Source organism: Eptesicus fuscus, chromosome 7 (assembly GCF_027574615.1).
Source record: "Eptesicus fuscus isolate TK198812 chromosome 7, DD_ASM_mEF_20220401, whole genome shotgun sequence".
Lineage (NCBI taxonomy): Eukaryota > Metazoa > Chordata > Mammalia > Chiroptera > Vespertilionidae > Eptesicus > Eptesicus fuscus.
This window is the reverse complement of record NC_072479.1, coordinates 17,287,671-17,309,709: the sequence shown is the minus strand read 5'-3', so window position 1 is coordinate 17,309,709 and position 22,039 is coordinate 17,287,671. Positions and strand designations below refer to the sequence as shown.

The window sequence follows — 22,039 nt, the reverse complement described above, 5'->3', positions numbered from 1 at the left end:
CCAGTGTGGGGCGTGCAGGAGGCAGCTGATCAATGATTCTCTCTCATCATTGATGTTTCTATCTCCCTCTCCCTCTCCCTTCCTCTCTGAAATCAATAAAAATATATTTTAAAAAAATGTTCCCCAGTCTCTTTAAAGGAAGCCAGGTAGAGGGAGGCTGCAGCTGGTATATTAACCTCAGCAGTGATTTCAAGCCAAAAAAACACTACAGCAGGGCTCCCCCTAGGACTGCTTGGTCACCCACACTGGGGTCCCCAGGCTTGGGCATCAGTCAGCTTGTCCTGAGGGATCCCTAAGCCTGAAAGTGGATTTTACTGATCAATCTAGAGCTGCACATATGTGGCAATAGAGGTGACTGGCTGGTGGGGTGGGCCTGGCCCTCAGGTTGTGGAAGGTAGAGTGGCTAGGCACTCCCCCAGCCCACAGCAGGCAAGGTCCGTCCTGTGCACTGCCACCGGGACATGGGGAAAGCTCAGAGCACAGGCCCAGGGGTCCCAGGGTCCTTGTCCACATCAGCCAGTCCTGTGGTGCCCTCGCCAAGGGTGATGAAGCTATAGTTACCTTATAGCCAGCAAGGCAGAGCCACATGGCTCCAGACCTGCAGTGGCACTGCTGTCATTACTCAGGCCTTTGAGGCCAAGCTGCGCAGCCCTGTCAGAGCCCTGAGGCTCCAGGTTCACTCCTCTCCATGCACTTCATGAGGCAGCAGGTGAGGAAGGCCCTGGCGAGGAGGCGCTGGTGCAGCTGACAATGGAGGCAATCACCACAGCCCTGAAGCAGGTCTCAGGCTTGCCCGTGAGATCCCTGGGCACCGAGCTCTACCATCTGGTGGCCTGAGGGGTAGTGGAACTAATGACAGTCTCCAGGGAAGTGCCATCGCCACAAAAGTTTTGAAAGGTGCCCTGCAGGGATTGCCACCGGCAAGCACAAATACCAGTGCTATTCCAGGGACAAGCGTGGCGTTCCGGTCTGCATCTCCACCTTGCCGTACTGTGGAGGGTTGCTCTGTACATCTTTGCATGCTATGCCGATACCCCTTTCCTAGTTTTTAATGATTCCACCTTTAATTTGTTATGCTATAAGTCCCATTATTAATTCCAACAGCAACATAAAACAGCAAGACAAAACTTTAGAGGTCTTTTTAGTTACCTATGGAGTTTAAACACTTTGGTTGTTAATGGTCCTGCATAGGTAGACTAGAGCTATAGATTTTCCTGACTTAAAAAACATTCATATGAGCTCTGGCTGGTTCTGCTTAGTGGTTAGAGCCTCAGCCTGCAGACTGATGTGAAGGGTCTGGGTTTGATTCCTGGTCAAGGGCACGTACCTTGGTTACAGGTTCCCCAGCCCTCCAGGGGATCTTGCGAGAGGCAACCAATCAATGTGTCTCTCTCACATCAATGTTTCTCTTTCTCTCTCTCTCCTTCCCCTCCCTCCCTTCTACTTTCTCTAGAAATCAATGGAAAAAATATCAGGTGAGGATTAAAATAAATAAATAAATAAATAAATAAATAAATAAATAACATTCATATGAAAAAGCAAATATGCTATGTTGGGTATAGGTTCTAAGCTGAGTAATCACGATGAGGATAGCATGTGACAACACAAAACTCTGTTCATTTATTCCTTCCTTCACTCAAATATTTAATGAAGATTATGTACCCAGCCTTATGCTAGGAATTTCTGATGTAACAGTCATCGTAAATAGACTTGCCTTCTGTTCTCATGGAACTTACTTTGTTTAGTGGAGGAAACAAGCATAAATCAAGTCATTTGAAAAAAATTTAATGTGTAGCTAAAATTGGGACCAGTGCTGTAAAGAAAATTATTCTGCAGGCAATGGAAGTTTTTAAACAAGCATAGCAGCATGTTCAGATCTGCAGATTAGGGTAAGAAAAAAAATCTTGTAGTTAAGTGAAATTACAGTGTAGAGAGGTACTTAAGGCAGTAGGACCAAATAAGTACATAGAATTACAATGTTAACATTCTTCTAATTCTTATAAAAGGTACCAAGGAATTTTCAGTGATTACAAATCTAAGGCCAGTTTTATTGCTGATGTCCTCAAAGCACTTTGGTCTTGCCATAGCCCAGGGCCTTGGTTCAGCAGATACAAGTCTAGACCCTGCTTAGTGAGTAATATCAGAGCCTTTTCCTATCAGGTCTTCTTTCCATGACCTTGCCAAGACTTCAGAGTCAAGACTATCAGCATCATGGTCAATATAGTTCTCCGCTTATTTCAAAAGAGAAGACTCTACTCACCTGATTATCGAGTTTCAGCTGTCGAAGCTTCATAGCCTCATCTTCAAAGGCACTGTTTTGAAAAAGTGAAAAGAAAACATGTAAAGAGAAAATCCTTTTAAAACCATGTCAATTTAATCTTTTCCAGGTATTACCATGGGCTATTTGGAATCAATGAATTCTGCCTTAGGGAAAGCATCAGTTTTAGGATGCTGCCCACACTGACTTGCCATCCTTAATGCCACACTTATTCCAGAGGACCTGAGGATATTTTTCCCATTGATTATTAGAGTGGAAGGGAGGAGGAGAGACACAGAGAGAGAAACATTGATGTGAGTGAGAGTGACACATCAATTGGTTGTTGCCTCCAGAACTCGCCCCGAGTGGCATGAGGAGGAAGGATGTGGGGGGGGGGGGGTAGATCGAGCCTGCAACCAAGGTACATGTGCCTTTGACTGGAATTAAACCCACAACCCTTCAGTCTGAGAGCCAGCACTCTAACCACTGAGCAAAACCAGCTAGGGAAACAGATTTTTTTTTTGATGGAAGAAAACAACAACAAAAATGGAATCAAATTATATCTTCAATTGATAAACCAAATCCTTTGAACTTTTTTTAAAGTATATTTTTATTGATTTCAGAGAGAAAGGGAGAGGGAGCGAGAGATAGAAATATCAATGATGAGAGAGAATCATTGATCGGCTGCCTCCTGCACACCCCCTACTGGGGATCGAGCCTGCAACCCAGGCATGTGCCCTAGACTGAAACTGAACCAGGGACCCTTCAGTCCGCAGGCTAACTCTCTATCCACTGGGCCAACCCAGTAGGGCCCTTTTTACCTTTCTAAAAACTCTCTCTGAAGCCTTTTCTTAATTTAAGATTTTATTTTGTTACCCAACATTCTTAGAAAGAATAAACTATAAACAAAGCCGAAATGATCCTCAATTATTTGTATTATAAATTTTTACTGGGAGCTTACAGTTGGTTGGAGCATTATCCCGTGCACCGTTCCAGGCACATACCTAGGTTGGGGGTTCCATCCCCAGTCAGGGTGAGTACAGGAGGCAACCAATCTATGTTTCTCTCTCACATCAATGCTTCTGTGTGTGTGTGTGTGTGTGTGTGTGTATCCTGGGAATGAGGATTTTTTTAAAAATAGAAGACAAATTCCATGGCTACAAAGGCAAGCATGGCTTTTCCTGCATTTGGGGTAAATACACCAAAGTATATATCATGGTTTAATGGTTTAACCACTACATTCTTATATTTTAGAAAGTTTTACGCATTTTAATAATGCATAGCAACTTGGAACTTGCATACCATCTCCAAGACTCTTCCTGCCTATTAATCCTTTAGCCATAGGTGTGAAGGAGCATTCTGATTCTTTGACAGTCTCCTCTATTAACTCCCTTATATCCTCTATGTTTTTTTTAAAAAAACCTGGATATTCAAAAGAAACCATCTCCTTTTTTCCTGCTCCGAAGAAAGACAAACAAATAAATGAAAATGCAGGGTACAACTACGGCCTCAGCTCTGTGGGCCCCTACGTTTCTCCCAGGTATGTTCCTGTTTTTCTTAATGTCATTAGTCCTCAATCACAAATTTTACTGTTGGAGCTTAATAAACACAGCACTGGAATACTGTTAGTATTCAGTAGATTTTAGTATAAATCTGAAAAAGTTCTACATGAAACTACTAAGGGAAAAATATTATGAACATTATATAAGAAAGGGCAAATTGGTGAAAAAATCCAGTTATGGATTTTCAACTACTACTGTGATTCTTCCTCCAACTCGTTTTGCCTTCAACTCCAAACCAGAATTGCAAAACCCTCTGGCATGTAAAAAAAAAAAAAAATCATCCTATTCCCCTCCCATCTGAATGCTGAAGTAACCCAAATAAAGCTAAATTCTGACACACAACTGAAGTCCTCATACATTTCTCTGAAGGCCTCTAATAATGAAACCAGGTGTGTTTTTCCAACACCCTGTGTTGACACCATTTAGTTCCTTTCATCAAGCCTGGGCAAGCTGAGTAATTTAAGTAAACAGGGTATAATCAAAGCATTTAACCTTAACACAAGAGACACTAAAAAGGAGCTATATAACATTTAGATGCCTCTTATACATCGAAGCTGTACTTTTTTCTGAGCTCTAGTGTTAAATTGTAACAGCAGAAATAATAAAGATATTTTATGTACTTATATTAAACCTGAACTAGAATTTCTAGTCTAAACTGGACTATGATCTTAACTGAATTTTCATTTTTCCCTTTAATAGTCTCTTTACCTTATTTCAAACTAAGTTGCCAAATAGTAAACCTAAGCAAGCCTGATTAATAAATCAACACAAAACATGGAGACTGGTGGAAGGGGTGGAGACATGGAAAAGGCTGACCTCACACCCTGTGTCAGACAAAAATCAGGAGAGAGATCTTGGCTACAGAGGTCACCCCCTGAGGAGTGAGGGGTCGCCGCCCCACACCAGGCCCTCCACCCCAGTGTTCCAGTGCCAGGAAGAGAAGCTCCCATTACTTCTGGCGTAAAAACCAGTGGGGATTGGGACTCAGTGAAACAAAGAGCTGCTGGAGTCCCAGGTGTTCCTCTTAAAGAGCCTGCTCACCTACTTAATCAGACTCACATGATCTGAGCTCCAGCAGTGGGGCAGCATCTTGTAAGGCACCAGGGACAAATAGGGAGGAACTAAATAAAGTATCTGACATTAGGGTGAGAGCTGGAGGGGCAGCTTTCTCCCAGAGAAAAGTGCTGGCAGAGGCCATTTCTCCTTTTCTGAGCCCTCCCCACACAGAGCCAGCAGGTGGGTGTCATATCTGAGTCATCAATCTGGTTAATGCTCACCCTGTCCTGGTGATTCCCTGAAACTCCACCCCACCCAACTTTCAGGCCCACCCAAGCTGTTTACAGTGGCTTTTCCATACTAATGGCCTGTCTTAGCTCCTGCTTCAGACTTTCCTAAAATCTCTCAAGCAGCATCTGGCCTCGGAGCCGCATGTTTCTCTTGTTAAGTGGCTATCCAGAGGATGCTCTAACCCACCGAGCTACCCAGCCAGGACAAAAGCCAGTTTATTTTTTAAAAATCTATTCTCTTAGCAACTTTTCAAATTCTACACCATACAATGTTATTAACTATAGTCACCAAACTATACATTACACCCCCATGATTTATTCATTTTATAACCAGGAGTTTTGACCCTCTTCACCCATTTTGTCTATCCTCTCCCAGCAACTACCAACCTGTTCCCTGTATCTCTGAGTTTGGTTTTTGGGTTTTGTTTAGTTTTTTAGAATCCACATACAAATGAAATCTTAAGTACAGGTTTCCATACTATGGGCCAAAGGTGGGACCCCCACCCCGGATTTATATAGAAAAAATAACTTACCAAATCATACCAAATATGCTTAATTACATCCAGTTTTACACTAAGCTAACACCCTAATGAGTTCTCTCAGGCTTTCCTGATACCTTAGGACACATCTTGCTAACGAAATAAATCCAAATACAGCACAAATGCTCACAGACAATTCAAAGCTTTGGCAGCTGGATGCTGAGTGTAGTTCCTGGCAAAGGGGTTTGGTGGGGCTTTTATACACTGAGTGGCCAGATTATTATGATCTCTGAATGCATAATAATCTGGCCACTCAGTATATACATACACACACACACACACACACACACACACACTAGAGGCCCAGTGCATGAATTTGTGCATGGGTAGGGTCTGACCAGCCTGGCCAGGGGGAGGGAACATGGGCGGTTGGCTGGCCTGCCTGCTGGTCGAACTCCTGGTAGAGGGGACAATTTGCATATTAGCCTTTTATTATATAGGATATATACTGAGTGGCCAGATTATTATGCGTTCAGAGATCATAATAATCTGGCCACTCAATGTATATATACTAGAGGCCTGGCGCACAAAATTCATGCACTCGGGGTGGGGGGGATCCCTCAGCCCAGCCTGCACCCTCTTGCAATCCGGGAGCCCTTGGGGGATGTCCGACTGACGGCTTAGGCCCGCTCCCCGGCAGTCAGACATTCTTAGAGCTGCCATCGCCACTGCGCTCACCAGCCATGAGCCCAGCTCAGGGCTTCTGGCTGAGCAGCACTCCCCCTGTGGGAGCACACTGACCACCAGGGGCAGCCCCAGCATTGAGCGTCTGCCCCCTGGTGGCCAGTGCACATCACAGTGACAGATCATTCTGCCGTTCATTCAATTTGCATATTAGCCTTTTATTATATAGGACTAGAGGCCCAGTGCATGAAAATTCATGCACTGGAGGGGTCCCTCAGTCTGGCCTGCCCCCTCTCACTGTCTGGGAGCCCTCAGGGGGTGTCCTACTGACGGCTTAGGCCCACTCCCCACCACAGTCTGGCCTCCTTCTGCAGGAGGTGACTGGCCAATCAGGGAAGACGCTACCCCCATCACTCCACTGCTGCTGTCACTGCCGGCTGCTGCAGCTGCCGGCCCTCATCCCTAGCTTCTTAGTGCTTGCCCCACCCCCTTCCCACTGGTGGGTGGGTGGCAATCTGGGTCCAGGCCAGCTGGGGGAGGGGCTGTGGAAGGTTGAGGCACAGCAGGTTGTACCCCATCCAGTCTCTGTGGAGGTATAGCACCAAGATGGGCCCGTGCCACTGCCTCTGTGGCTGCCTCTGCAGAAGTGGCAGCACTGGGACCGGGACCGTGCCGCCACCTCTCCCACGCTGCCTCTGTGAAAGGGGCCACGGTGCTGGACTGGCCTGTGCCGCAGCCTCTCCCGTGCTGCCACCTCTCCCACGCCGCCAGCCCTCGCAACCGCTGCAGCTTTGTCCAGAAGGACGTCCAGAAAACATCCAGTCTATCCAGTCTAATTAGCATATTACCCTTTTATTAGTATAGATTAGAAGCCCGGTGCATGAATTCATGCACAGGTGGGGTCCCTCGGGGTGGCCTGTGGGGATCAGGCCTAAACCAGCAGTCCAATGCCGCCTGCTGCTCCTGCCTGCAGCTCCCACTCATCCCGCAGGCTCACGCCCAGTCAGTCCCAATTGGGAGAGGCTCACGCTGCCACAGCAGCGCTCACCAGCAGTGAGCCCTGCCTCTGGCGCCCGACCCGAGGGGGAGGGGAAGGGGGCGGGATGAGATCAGCCCTCTGGCGGGCAGTGGGACACCCTGGCTGGTCCGGGATCTGGATCCATCCCACTGACATTCACTCCAGTTGTCGGGAGACACCTGGCGGCCACTTTTATATAATTTCTTCCTTGCAGAGCTTCTAAAGAAGGAAAGCAGCCATGGTGCCTGAGGGCGACTTCCAGGAGGCCGGCAACACTGTCAGGTTGGGCTGGCAGAGCCGGTCCATCGGTACCTGGCCTGTTCTCCGGAGATTGGACCTGCAGGACTACTGAGTGAGTGGCTGCCGCCAGGCTGATGGGCCACTGGAATGGGTCGGTCCATGGAGTGGCGCTCCCACTATAGGAGTGCACTGATTACCAGGGGGCAGCTCCTGTGTTGAGCGTCTACCCTCTGGTGGTCAGTGCGCATCATAGCAACTGGTCAACTGGTCGTTCAGTCATTCAGTCACTTAGGCTTTTATATATGTAGATATACTAGAGGCCCGGTGCACGAATTCATGCACCAGTGGGGTCCCTCGGCCTGGCCTGTAGGATTGGGCTGAAACTGGCTCTCTGACATCCCCCGAGGGATCCTGGATTTGAGAGGGTGCAGGCCAGGCCAAGGGACCCCACCAGTGCACAATCGGGGCCGGGGAGGGACGTGGGAGGCTGGACAGCCAGGAGGGACTGCAGGAGGGCTCCAGGGTGTGCCCGGCCCATCTCACTCAGTCTAGATCGCCTGGACCCCAGCAGCAAGCTAACCTACCAGTCGGAGCTCTGCCCCCTGGTGGTCAATGCATGTCATAGCGACTGGTTGACCAGTTGACTGCCCCCTGGTGGTCAGTGCACATCATAGTGAGCAGTTGAGTGGCCTTAACATATCATTAGCATATTACGCTTTGATTGGTTGAACGGCTGACCAGTCAACTGGACACTTAGCATATTAGGCTTTTATTATATAGGAGAATATTGATTTCAGAGAGGAAAGGAGAGGGAGAGAAAGACAGAAATATCTTTGATGAGACAGAATCATTGATTGGCTGCCTCCTGCATGCCCCCAACTAGGGACCGAGCCCACAACCTGGGCATGTGCCCCTGACCAGAATTGAAACTGGGACCTTTCAGTCCACAGGCCAATGCTCTATTCACTGAGCCAAACCGGCTAGGGCTGGTGGGGCCACTCTTGCTGCTCGGGGTGCACACTGTCTCTATAACTGGCTTGTTGCAAAACAAACACTAAATGCTGTATTCACTTTTTGCCTTTGTTGGTAAAAGTGAAGATTCTCTTTGGATTTCTTTCAGTTAGCAAAAACAGGTACTAAGATAGGTTTTTCATAAAAGCAAAGTGGCACGATGCAACTTTTGAAGAGCAAGGGATACATGAATGTGTCTTTCCCTTCTGACTCATTTCACTGAGCATAATTTGTGACGAGAAGATGGTGAATTCAGCGTGAACACTACATTGGAGAACTGAGCTGGAGATGTCTATGGGAACACAAAGCAGAAAGGATAGTAAACAACTACACAAGACTTCTTTGCAAGAGAGAAATCTTGAAAAGTCATTGCTGAGGACCTAAGGAACTCAGGAGAAGGTACCAGTGCGAAGGGATGAACATTAGGTTCAATCCTTACCTGGATTTACCTCCTATCCAAGAGCAGATGGATACTGGATGTGTTTGGGAAGCATCTGCCGTGGAGCTGATTATTATCCTTGTAACAGAAATGTGTAAGTTGTCTTTTTTGCCCGAATGAATACAAGACAATAAAGTGATCACAACCCTGGATCAAGAATAGCAAGGAAAGCATGAACTGATTATCAAAGATGAGCTATGAAAATGAAAAAGAATGTTCCATCAGGCATTTATTTAAACTGTTAATCTAATGAAAACTATTTCATTTTTGTACAGAGCCATGAAATAAATTAACAGGTTAATATGAAAAAAAAATCACCCAGAATTTCTGCAGAGTAAAAGAAATGAAATTACTATTTTCCTCCCATTTTTCTCATGGAAAATTTCCTATTTACTTGGTACAAACAGGGAAAACTCTAAACATTTATCTTTTAAAAAATATATATATATTTTATTGATTTTTTACAGAGAGGAAGGAAGAGGGATAGAGAGATAGAAACATCGATGAGAGAGAAACATCGATCAGCTGCCTCCTACACACCCCCTACTGGGGATGTGCCCACATCCAAGGTACATGCCCTTCACCGGAATCAAACCTGGGACCCTTCAGTCCGCAGGCCGACGCTCTATCCACTGAGCCAAACTGGTTAGGGCTAAATATATATCTTAGAGAAACACAGACCTACTACTCAAGTTTGGCAGATGATAAAGCCCACAAGAACTCCATTCTCTTGAACTACTCTCCAATTATTGACCAGCCAAAGTTTAAACTGAAGATACCTACACAAGGCTTTATCACACATGTAATTCTCTACAAATGTGCCCTACATACCTATCTTGGTTTATGGGCACCAAAAATATTTCCCTAGTCCCCCTGTACTATTCTTCACTTATTCAGCTAACAAATATTTGGTAAACGTCTGCTAAAAGATTGCCTCTACTCCTGTACACACACTTTTAAAAATCACTAGATGAACCGAAAATAACACAAGTATCTGCCACGAGTAAAATGGATAAAATTTGATCTAGTCATTCAATGGAATGTTATACAGTTCATCCATGAAAATGAGCACAATCCATAAATTGATTGTAAACATAATGTAAACAAATAAGCAACACACAAAACATTACATTTTTAAAGCTTCCTTTTACATCAAGTTCAAAAACATAAACCAAATTAGATTGCCTATAATATATACACAAAGGACAAAGTGATAAAAAAGAAAAAAGGAAATGATCAACTCAAAAGTCACAGCAGACCCATACATCTATGCCAATCAATTGTGTATGTGTGTGTGTGTGTGTGTTTATTAATCCTCATCCGAGGATACTCTTTTTCATTGATTTTTAGCGAGTGGAGAGGGGGGAGAGAGAGAAAAACATCGATGTGAGACACATCGATAGGTTGCCTCCCATCTGTCCCCCGACCGAAGTTGCACATGCCCCTCACTAGGAATCGAACCCACAACCCTTTGGTCGACAGTCCATTGCCCTAATCACTGAGCAACCTGGCCAGGGATGGCCAATCAATTTGACAAGGGTGCCAAGATCATTCAATGAGGAAACAATAGTTTCTTCAACAAGTAGTGCTAGATAACTAAATATCCACATGCAAAAGAATGAAGTTGGACCTCTATCTCACACCATACATAAAAATTAACTAAAAATGTATCAAAGACTAGCCAGTGTGGCTAAGTTGGTTGGAGTGTCATCTCATGCATCAGAAGATCACAGGTTCGATTCCTGTTCAGGGTACATAACCAGGTTGTAGGTTCAATCCCCGGTTGGGGTGCATGCAGGAGGCAACCAATCGATGTTTCTCTTTTTTATTTTTTTATTAATATATTTCTATTGATGTTTAGGGAGAGTGGAAAGGATGGGGAAAGACACAGAGAGAGAAACATTGATGTGAGAGAGACACATCAATTAGTTGCCTCCCGCGCACACACCCCAGGAGGAGCCTGCAACTAAGGTACATGCCCTTAACCGGAATCAAACCCGGGACCCTTCAGTACGCAGGGCAACATTCTTTTTAAATATACACTGAGTGGCCAGATTATTATGATCTCTGAACGTATAATAATCTGGCCACTCAGTGTATATCCTATATAGTAAAAGGCTAATATGCAAATTGTCCCCTCTACCAGGAGTTTGACCAGCAGGCAGGCCGGCCAATGGCCCATGTCCCCTCACCCTGGCCAGGCTGGCCAGACCCCACCCATGCACAAATTCATGCACTGGGCCTCTAGTGTGTGTGTGTGTGTGTGTGTGTGTGTGTGTGTGTGTGTGTGTGTATGTATATACTGATTGGCCAGATTATTATGCGTTCAGAGATCATAATAATCTGGCCACTCAGTGTATTTTTATTGATTTCAGAGAGAGGGAGATAGATAGAAACATCAACGATGAGAGAGAATCATTGATTGGCTGCCTCCTGCATGTCCCACACTGGAATCCAGCCCTCAACCCAGGCATGTGCTCTGATGGGGAACTGAACCATGACCTCCTGGTTCATAAGTCGATGTTCAACCACTGAGCCAAACTGGCTAGAGCTGATGTTTCTCTCTTACATCTCCCTCTCTCCCTCTCCCTTCCTCTCTAAAAAATCAATTAAATAAAAAATAATTAAAATTAAAAAAACTAAAGTCTTAAATACACTTTCAGCTTTCAGCTCAAAGGAGGCCAAGGTATAAATTTCTTTGGTCATCCCGAATCTGGGATCACCTGACACCAGCCTCCTCCACCATGCCACCTAAGTTTGACCCCAATGAGATCAAAGTCTTATATCTGAGGGGCCAGTGGGAAAGTCATGTCATATCTGCCCTGGTCCCAAAGATACCCCTGAATGTCTCCAAAAAAGGTTGGTGATGACGTCGCCAAAGCAACCAGTGATTGAAAGGGTCTGAGGATTACAGCAAAACTGACCATTCAGAACAGACAGGCCCAGATTGAGGTAGTACGGTACCTTCTGCCTCTGCCCTGATCATCAAGGCCCTCAAAGAACCGCCAAGAGACAGAAAGAAGCACAAAAACATTAAGCACAATGGAAATATCACTTTTGATGAGACTGTAAACATTGCCCGGCAGATGCGGCACCCTCATGACATCACAGGTGAACATCAACAGTGGTACAGTGGAATGCCCCACTAGTTAAGAATGACAAAGGAGCCCTGACTGGTTTGGCTCAGTGGATAGAGCATCGGCCTGCAGACTGAAGGGTCCCAAAAAATGTATCAAAGACTTAACTGTAACAACTAAAACTATAAAACTTTTAGAAGAAAACATTACATTTTTATGACTTTGGATTTGGCCATGGATTCTTAGATATGACACCAAAAGCATGAGCAATAAAGATAGATACATTGGACTTCACCAAAATTAAAAACATTGTCATCAAGCCCAGTTGGTGTGGCTCAGTGGTTGAGTGTCGACCCATCAACCAGGAGATCACAGTTCAATTCCTGGTCAGGACACATGCCTGAATTGCAGCTCAATCCCCAGTAGGGTGCATGTAGGAGGCAGCTAATCTATGATTCACTCTCATCATTGATGTTTATCTTTCTCTCTCTCTTCCTTCCTCTCTGAAATAAATAAAAATTTGGTTCACCCAGTTGGCATGGCTCAGTGGTTGAGCACTGACCTATGAACCAGAAGGTCTCGGTTCAATTCCAGGTCAGGGCACATGCCTGGGTTGCAATCTCGATCCCCAGTGTGGGATGTGCAATAGACAGCTGATCAATGACTCTCTCTCATCATTGATGTTTTTTCCCTCTCCCTCTCCCTCTCCCTCTCCCTCTCTGAAATGAATAAAAAACATATAAATTTTTAAATTTTGGTTCAACTCAACCATCCGAAATAAATTTACTTATTATGTGTGACAAGGTATTATTGGAAAGATGGCAGTATAGGAAAGATAAAGGGAAAAAAGGATTACTTAAAGACAAATGCTATAAAAACATAAGTTTTTAAAATATATTTTAAATTATTTTAGAGAGAGAGAAAGAGAAGGGGAGAGAGAGAGAGAGAGAGAGAGAGAGAGAGAGAGAGAGAGAGAGAAATATCAATATGAGAGAGAAACACTGGTCAGGTGCCTCCTAAAAGTGCCCCTACTGGGGATTGAACCCCAAACCTTTTGGTGCACAAGATGACACTCAACCAACTGCGTCACATCGGCCAGAACACAATGTAACATTTTATTCTTAATTCTAGTCAGTTAGTCACACTTAATTGAAGATTTGACAACCACCCTCTTGGAGAAAACTTTAAAATTGTAGGTTTGATTATGACTTTTACTTAAATTCACATTAGCAAAAAAAAATAATAATAAAAACAAATTGGACTTCACCAGAATAAAAAACTTTGTTTTTGCAAAAGATATTGTTATGAAAATTAAAAGGAAAGCCACAGACTGGTAGCAAAATTTTACAAAACACATATCCAACTAAGGACTTACATTTAAAACTGAAAGAATTTGTACCAGTTTACTAAAAAAAAAAAAAAAAAAAAACAATTAAAAATTGGACAAAATATTTCAACATTTATTTCACAAAAGAAGATATGCATATTAAAACCACAATGAGATATCAGTACATACCCAACCACTAGAAAGGCTAAATTTTAAAATATTATGACCATAGCCCTAGCCAGTTTGGCTCAGTGGATAAAGCGTCGGCCTGAGGACTGAAGGGTACTGGGTTTGATTCCAGTCAAGGGCACAGGCCCGCATTGTGGGCTCGATCCCTAGTAGGGGGCACACAGGAGGTAGCTGATCAATGATTTTTCTCTCAATGTACAACTGCCCAGCTAGCGTGGCTCAGGGTCAACCCATGAACCAGGAGGAGGTCACTGGTTTGATTCCATCAGGGCATATGTCTGGGTTGTGGGCTCGATCACCTGTAGGAGGCACCCAATCATTCTGTCTCTCATGGATATTTCTATCTCTCTCTCTCTCTTCCTCTTTCTCTAAAATAAAAAACACACTTTTTTTTAAATAAAATAAAATGTACAACCACTTTGGAAAACAGTCAATTTCTTTAAAATGTCAAACATACACCTACCATTTGATTCAGCTACTCCAAGCCCAGATATTTTATCTGAGAAATGAAAGCATATGTCCACAAAAAATCCTATGCATATATGAAATTTCATAGCGGCTTTATTTTTGTTTAATCCTCACCCGAGGAATGTTGCTGTTTGTTTGTTTGTGTATTCTAGAGAGAGAGAGAGAAACATCAATGTGAGAGAGAAACATCGATAGGTGGCCTTCTGTGTGCATTCCAATCGGGGATTGAACCCTCCACCCTCTGGTGCACAGGACAACGCTCTAACTGCTGATCCACACCGACAAGGGCTGCAGCTTTATTTGGAGTAACCCAAAATTGAAAACAATTCAAATGTCCATCAGCAGGTGAATAGAAAAATTTTATATGGAATACCATTCAGCAATAAAAAGGAGAAAATATTGATACACACAACAAAATGGATGAATCATTCTGCTAAATACAACAAAAGGAAACATACTGTAAGATTATATAATAGTGACAAAAATTCATCAGTGGGTGTCCAAGAGTGAGAAGGAGAGATGGATTACAAAGGGAAGAAGGAAACATTGGGAGTAGGTTCATTATCTTGACTGTAGTGACAGTTTCACATCAACATGTATAGTTTAAGTGTGGGGTTTGATTACATCAATTAAAACTCAATAAAGCTATTTTAAAAATCCACATACAAAGGAAATTGAGAAATAATTAATTCATAATCCAGTTCCAACTACATCATTGATTGTCAATTTAATATTAAACAGAGAGAAACCAAGATGGCGGCATAGGTAAACACCTGAAATTGCTGCCTCACACAACCACTTCAAAACTACAACTAAAAGACAAAATGGACATCATTCAGAACCACAGGAAGGCTGGCTGAATGGAAATTCTACAACTAGAAGGAAAGAGAAAAGCACACTGAGACTCAGAGAAGATGCGGAACTAAAGTGCAGAACTATGGAGGTGTGCACGTGGAAAGGTCTGGCAGCTGAGTACACGGTTGTCTTTTTCAATCTGGAGGGAGACACAAGCTCCCGACTGCTCTGAACCTTAGTTCCGGGTGAGACTCTGGGGACCCAGTCTCATACGGGGAGAAAGTGGACTGTCTGGCATCTGGCCGGAACACGAGGGCGGCTTTCTCTCAGAGGTGCTTGCAGCGATTACTGAGGGACACTGAGACCCAGGGGCCTCTTAAGGCTGGGCTGAGGATCAGCCATAGCTGTTTGCTCCACCCTGTTAATTCCCTGAGACCCCGCCCCACCCAAGCTGTGCGCAGAGGCTTTTGCATATGAATGGCCTGGCCCTTTGCTATCTAAAATTACCTAACAAACTACAGCTGGGTCAGAGAGACCCAGAACATCCAAAAGAAGGCCCAAGGCCCCACAGCAGCTTGCATTGCTTCATAGCTGGGCCTCATCTGGGCATCTCCAAAACCCAAACAAAGAAGAGGAATCTGCAGATCTCTCCATAGCTCCTGCTGGGTGGTCTCCAGGAGAGACTAAATTAGCACCTCCTTGGAGATCCAAGAGCCAGTGTACCCAGTGGTCAGAGAGGGACCCTCCAGATTACAACTCCTCAGATCTATAAGGGACACACTCAGGGGGCAGACTCAGTGAGCACCAAAGCCCCACTGAAGCAAGTCTTGTCTCATAAGGGTGTCTCCAGTACAGAAGTTCTCCCATCATAGACACAGTTGATTTTCACAGCCAATTGGCCTGGAGGCCAATTCCTCCCAATGATACGAACAACAATCAAGGCTTAACTACAACAAGACTGTGCACACAGCCCATAAAGGGGTGCACCAAGAGAGTCCACCTCAGGTAACTGGAGAGGCTGAGCCACTGGGCCCTATAGCACATCTAGCACACAAAGCCACTCTATCAACACAGGGAAGCAGCCAAAATGCGGAGACAAAGAAACAGGTCACAAATGACAGAAATGGAGGAAAGCAAACTACTGGATATAGAGTTCAAAATCACGGTTATAAGGTTTTTCAAGAATTTTCTAGAAACCACCAATAAATTTAGTGAGATCCTTGAAGATATGAAAAAGGACCAACTAGAAGTTAAACACACACTGACTGAAATAAATAATAATATACAGAGATCCAACAGCAGACTAGAGGAACGCAAGAATCGAGTCAAAGATTTGAAATACAAAAAAAGCAAAAAACACCCAACCAGAAAAGAAAAAGAAAAAAGAATCCAAAAATATGAAGATAGTGTAAGAAGCCTCTGGGACAACTCCAAGTGTACCAACATCCGAATTATTCGGGTGCCAGAAGAAGAAAGAGAGCAAGATACTGAAAACCTATTTGAAGAAATAATGACAGAAAACTTTCCCTACCTGGTGAAAGAAATAGACTTGCAAGTCCAGGAAGTGCAGAGAACCCCAAACAAAAGGAATCCAAAGAGGACCACACCAAGACACATCATAATTAAAATGCCAAGAGCAAAAGACAAAGAGAGAATCTTAAAAGCAGCAAGAGAAAAACAGTTAATTACCTACAAGGGAGTACCCATACGACTGTCAGCTGATTTCTCAACAGAAACTATGCAGGCCAGACGGGAGTGTGCAAGAAATATTCAAAGTGATGAATAACAAGAACCTACAACCAAGATTACTCTACCCAGCAAAGTTATCATTCAGAATGGAAGGTCAGATAAAGAGCTTCACAGATAAGAAAAAGCTAAAGGAGTTCATCACCACCAAACCAGTATTATATGAAATGCTGAAAGGTATTCTTTAAGAAGAGGAAGAAGAAGAAAAAGGTAAAGATAAAAATTATGAACAACAAATACATATCTATCAACAAGTGAATCTAAAAATCAAGTGAATTAAAAATCTGATGAACAGAATAAACTGGTGAATATAATAGAATCAGGGGCATAGAAAGGGAGTGGACTGACAATTCTCAGGGGGAAAGGGGTGTGGTGGGTGCTGGAAGAGATTGGACAAAAATCGTACACCTATGGATGAGGACATTGGCGGGGGGTAAGGACAGATGGTGGGGTGGGAACCGGGTGGAGGGGAGCTATGGGGGAAAAAAAGAGGAACAACTGTAATAATCTGAACAATAAAGATTCATTTTCAAAAAGTTTAATGTTAAACCTATGCAAATTACGTATTTCAAACTTTTACAAACCTTAACCCTTTGCACTCGCTTGTTTTCTCGATTCCTTTATTCTACTCGGGATTTAATTTTTTAAATACCCCAGATTTTACAAAGCGTGGCAGTAGAATAAAAAACTGGAGTTTCTTTTCATACAAAATTATTTATTTGGATTTTTTTATATTTCAAATTATTGATACATTCAAAGAGTATAAAAAGAGCTGCTACCGATGCTAACCGTGTCGAGTCACACTCGACATCCGAGTGCAAAAGGTTAATGATGAAAAATCTCCAACATCAAAACTATGTTAAATGTGTTCCCATGCACATACTTCAGACCTTTTATAAATATTTGGATATAAAGATGATCTAAAATTAGGCTTGCCACAAAAATATATAAAATACATAAGCATGTAAACTGGAGAATGAAAGTTATCATGTGAATTAGGTTTCAGTAACCCTGTTATTACTTTCTCAAGGGGGCCCAAGTGCCCAATGACCACAAAGCTCTTCTTTCTTGAGGAAATACGGACAATTTCAGAAGTAAATTCTTATCCCCCCTCCAACCTTACTCATAAAAATATACACTCTGTTGCCCTGGCCGGTGTGGCTCAGTTGGTTGGACTTCATCCCATGCACCAAGGGTCACTGTTTCAATTCCCGGCCAAGGGTCCAAGGGTCCATGCCCGGGTTGTGGGTTCAATCCCCAGTAGGGGGCATACAGGATGCAGCTGATCCATATTATGCTCTCACATCCATCGATGTTTCTCTATCCCTCTCATTTCCTCTCTCTCTAAAAATCAATAAACTATTCTTTAAAAAAACAATATATACAGATACATACACCACACACACATACTCTCCTTCTCTCTTCCTATCACAGAAGAGGTTTCTCTTTCATAAAGTAAACTCGATACCGGTGCATTGATTCTGGCTCTCCTCTTTCCTAAGAATGAATATTGACTATTGCTTCTGTATCTCCATCTCTAGCAGATTCTTTGTTCAGCTCACAATCATTCTTTAAAAAGATACCTTCTAGACCTTATCTATCCAAAAAGCTATGAAGCTCTCTCCACTTTCCATCATTAAGTAACTTCAGAATAATCAACACCTCCCCCCCAAAAAAAAGAAGAATCAACACTTGCTGTCACCATTTCAACTATAATTCACTTCTCAACTATTGCAATTTGCCTTTATTCCCTTATCATTCTTCCAAAACTATTTTCCTAACTGCCAAAAATAATCGTTTATTTTCATTCTTCATTCCTGTTTCACTTCTCTAAAGTATTTGACAAAAATAACTACCAGCTCCTTATTGAAAATCTTTCCTCCCTTGTTTTCTTGAAAACTTCTTAGTTCTACTCTTAGCTAACTGCCATTCAGCTTCCTTTCATTAAGTTCAATCAGCAAATAGCCTGGCCAGCGTGGCTCAGTGGTTGAGTGTCAACGTATGAACCAGGAGGTCACAGTTCGATTCCTGGTCAGTCGGGGCACATGCCCAGGTTTCTGGCTTGATTCCCCAGTATTGGCCTGGAGGGTCATGTAGGAAGCAGCGATTAATGATTCTCTCTCATCACTGATGTTTCTATCTCTCTCTTCCTCTCTGAAATCAATAAAAAATATTTTAAAAAATAATCATTCTTGTTTCCTCCATTATTATATTTATGAATTGTTTTGTCAGTGTAAAGATAAAAAAGCCACCAAGTTGACAGATAAAATAAACAGAAAGGACAAGTACAATGTAAACATGTAAGTTGCCACCTCCCAGAGTTCCATTGTTTCCTTATTCCCAATAAATAAAAAGCCAAATTGTATATAATGATTTCATACTTCTCTTTCTAACAGTTTTTGAAATGTTAAAAATATGTTGGTATGGTCTAGCTCATGGGTCCTCAAACTTTTTAAACAGGGGCCAGTTCACCATCCCTCAGACGGTTGAAGGGCTGGACTATAGTTTAAAAAAAACTATGAACAAATTCCTATGCACACTGCACATATCTTATTTTGAAGTAAAAAAACCAAAACGGCAAAAACACCAGCATGCAGCCCGCGGGCCATAGTTTGAGGATGCCTGGTCTAGCTAGTGTGGCTACATGGTTAGAGCGTCGGCCCACGCACCAAAGGGTCTCAGGTTCAATTCTGGGTCAAGGGCATGTACCGGAGTTGTGGGTTCCCTCCCGCCCCGGTGGGGTGCGTGGGGGAGGCAACCTGTGGATGTATCTCTCTCACATCAATGTTTATTTCTCTCTCCCTCTCCCTTCCTCTCTCTGAAATAAATAAACAAATAAATGAAATATACTTAAATATAACATCTCTGATCACTAATAAGTGCAATGCATACTCTTAGAGAAACTCATCTTTAGGAAAACTTACAGTTATTGTTTTCATGCTCCTTAACTTATTACTTCCTGACTTTAGCCAAGTATCCAGTATGATTATAAATTAAACTTCATATGACTTTGTAGATATTACTGTTGCACCGATATAAATACAGAAAGACTGATTTATCTTAATTATTGGAAAATAGCAAGGTGGGAAACATGGGGGGGTACTATTTGTTACCATTTATGAAAGGAAAATATGTATATACTAGAGCCCCCGTGCACAAATTTCGTGCACAGGCAGTGTGTCCCTCAGTCCAGCTTGCATCCTCTCCAATCTGGGACCCCTCGAGGGATGTCCGACTGCCTGTTTAAACAAACAGTCGGACATCCCTCTCAGAATCCAGGACTGCTGGCTCCCAACTGCTCGCCTGCCTGCCTTCCTGATTGCCCGTAACCGCTTCTGTCTGCCAGTCTGATCACCCCCTAACCACACCCCTGCCAGCCTGACTGATGCCTAACTGCTCCCCTGCCAGCCTGATTGACCCTAGCTGCCCTCGCCTGTAGGCCTGGTCACCCCTAACTGCCCTCCCCTGCAGGCCTGGTCACCCCTAACTGCCCTCCCCTGTAGGCCTGGTCACCTCCAACTGCTCTCTCCTGCAGGCCTGGGTCCCCCCCAACTGCCCTTCCCTGAAGGCCCGGTCACCCCCAACTTCCCTCCTCTGCCGGCCTGGTCACCCCTAACTGCCCTCCCCTGCAGGCTTGATTGCCCCCAACTGCCCTCCCTTGCAGGCCTGGTCCCTCCCAACTGCTCTCTCCTGCTGGCCTGATCACCCACAAATGCCTTCCCTCGCTGGCCATCTTGTGGTGGCCATCTTGTGTCCACATGGGGCAGCCATCTTGTATGTTGGAGTGACAGTCAATTTGCATATTACTTTTATAAGATAGGATAGAGGCCTGGTGCCCGGGTGGGGGTCAGCTGGTTTGCCCTGAAGGGTGTCCCAGATCAAGGTGGGGATTCCCTTGGGGCGTGGGGCAGCCTGAGCAAGGGGCCCGTGGTGGTTTGCAGGCCGGCCATGCCCCCCGGCGACCCAAGCGGAGGCCCTGGTATCTGGGATTTATTTATCTTCTATAATTGAAACTTTGTAGCCTTGAGCGAAGGCCAGGGCCTGCCAGGAAGCTTGGCTTCCTCCATAGCTGGGGAAACCCAAGCCTCCTGCTTGCTCCATGGCCGCAGCCATCTTGGTTGGGTTAATTTGCATACTCGCTCCTGATTGGCTTGTGGGCATGGCTTGTGGGCGTGGCGGAGGTATGGTCAATTTACGTGTTTCTCTTTATTAGTGTAGATTTCAATTGAAATGCAGAGACAATCTCTGGAAGAATACACAAGAAGCTGTATCACTGTTGCCCTCAGGGTGAAAACGAAATTGGTAAAGGGACGGGAAGCAGCCTTGTTTTTTATCTTTTTGAATTTTATATCATGTACAGACATTTTTAAAGTATACTAAAAGTCAACTTTGTATCCCATTAAGTGTGACTAAGAATAAAACAATTTAAAAGGTTTAAAATCACTATAGGAGCCAACAATGTTCTGCTATGTACTAATCAACCCAGTGTCTGAGTTAAGATCACATGTATCTGAGCTGTGCTAACTGCTGTACATGCTCACTCAAACTATGCTCAAAGGGCCAAATGGTTGCTTTTTTTTTTTTTATGTACCCCAGGCATGAAACAGCTCTGGCCACCAGCACAGGCATAAGATAGGATGAATTAAGGACTGTACGTCTGTTTTACCCCAAATGATAAAAGTAACCGCAACACCACCAATTACGTGTCTCCTTGCCCATTGCCAGAGGGTTCAAATGGTTGACTTTTAAAATGAAGAGAAAAAAAAGACTTTAAGTCTTGTTGATTATTTTTAAACTAGAAATGGAAGTTGATGCTATTATCACAGTCAGCAACATGAACTCCCAGAACACCCTCAAGAGTGACTTGCGCAGTTTTGGGAAGACACTTGACATTTCTGGCAGTGATCTGTTGAGGAAGTAGGTACACACCTCTGGTTCAAGTGCAAGCGTGTAGGTAATGAAGCTAAATTTATCCACATCAGTGTCTTTTATACCATGTTTATGTTATAGCTGTTGTGTCTAGAGATACACTCTACACTCCTCTGGGAATTCTTTTGTTTTCACTACAACAGAGCAACTACCAAAACAATGCCTCTGATAAGCTCTTAAGTGACACACATAGTAATTACTTTCATGACTTTAGAGACCATACTTCTAACACTCAAAAGAAAAATTACAAAAGAACTTACAAACATCAATACTTTTTAGCAATATCAACATTACTAATGTGAGAAAAATATTTGATAAATAAATTTTAAAGTTAGATGAAAAAGATAGCTCTTACTTATGCCTGAAAGAAATCTAATTCATCATCGGTCCTTTGCTTTGACTTTGAAAAGTAGGTAAAAATCAGATATTATTCTCATTTTGTAGTTGTAGGACTATAAAAAACAATTAAGAAAATGATAGCCCAAGCCGGTTTTGCTCAGTGGATAGTGTGTTGGCTCACACCCCTATTGGG

General features: G+C 43.6%; 1 protein-coding gene across 1 annotated transcript in view; it reads right to left on the bottom strand.

The window, feature by feature from the left end:
- The window catches only part of TULP3 (TUB like protein 3), an 82,899-nt gene that overhangs the window by 37,306 nt on the left and 23,554 nt on the right, over positions 1–22,039 (bottom strand). The window contains exon 2 of the mRNA XM_054718779.1: positions 2,261–2,312. Coding sequence (XP_054574754.1) covers positions 2,261–2,312 — 52 coding nt within the window. The remainder of the gene's footprint in view (positions 1–2,260; positions 2,313–22,039) is intronic.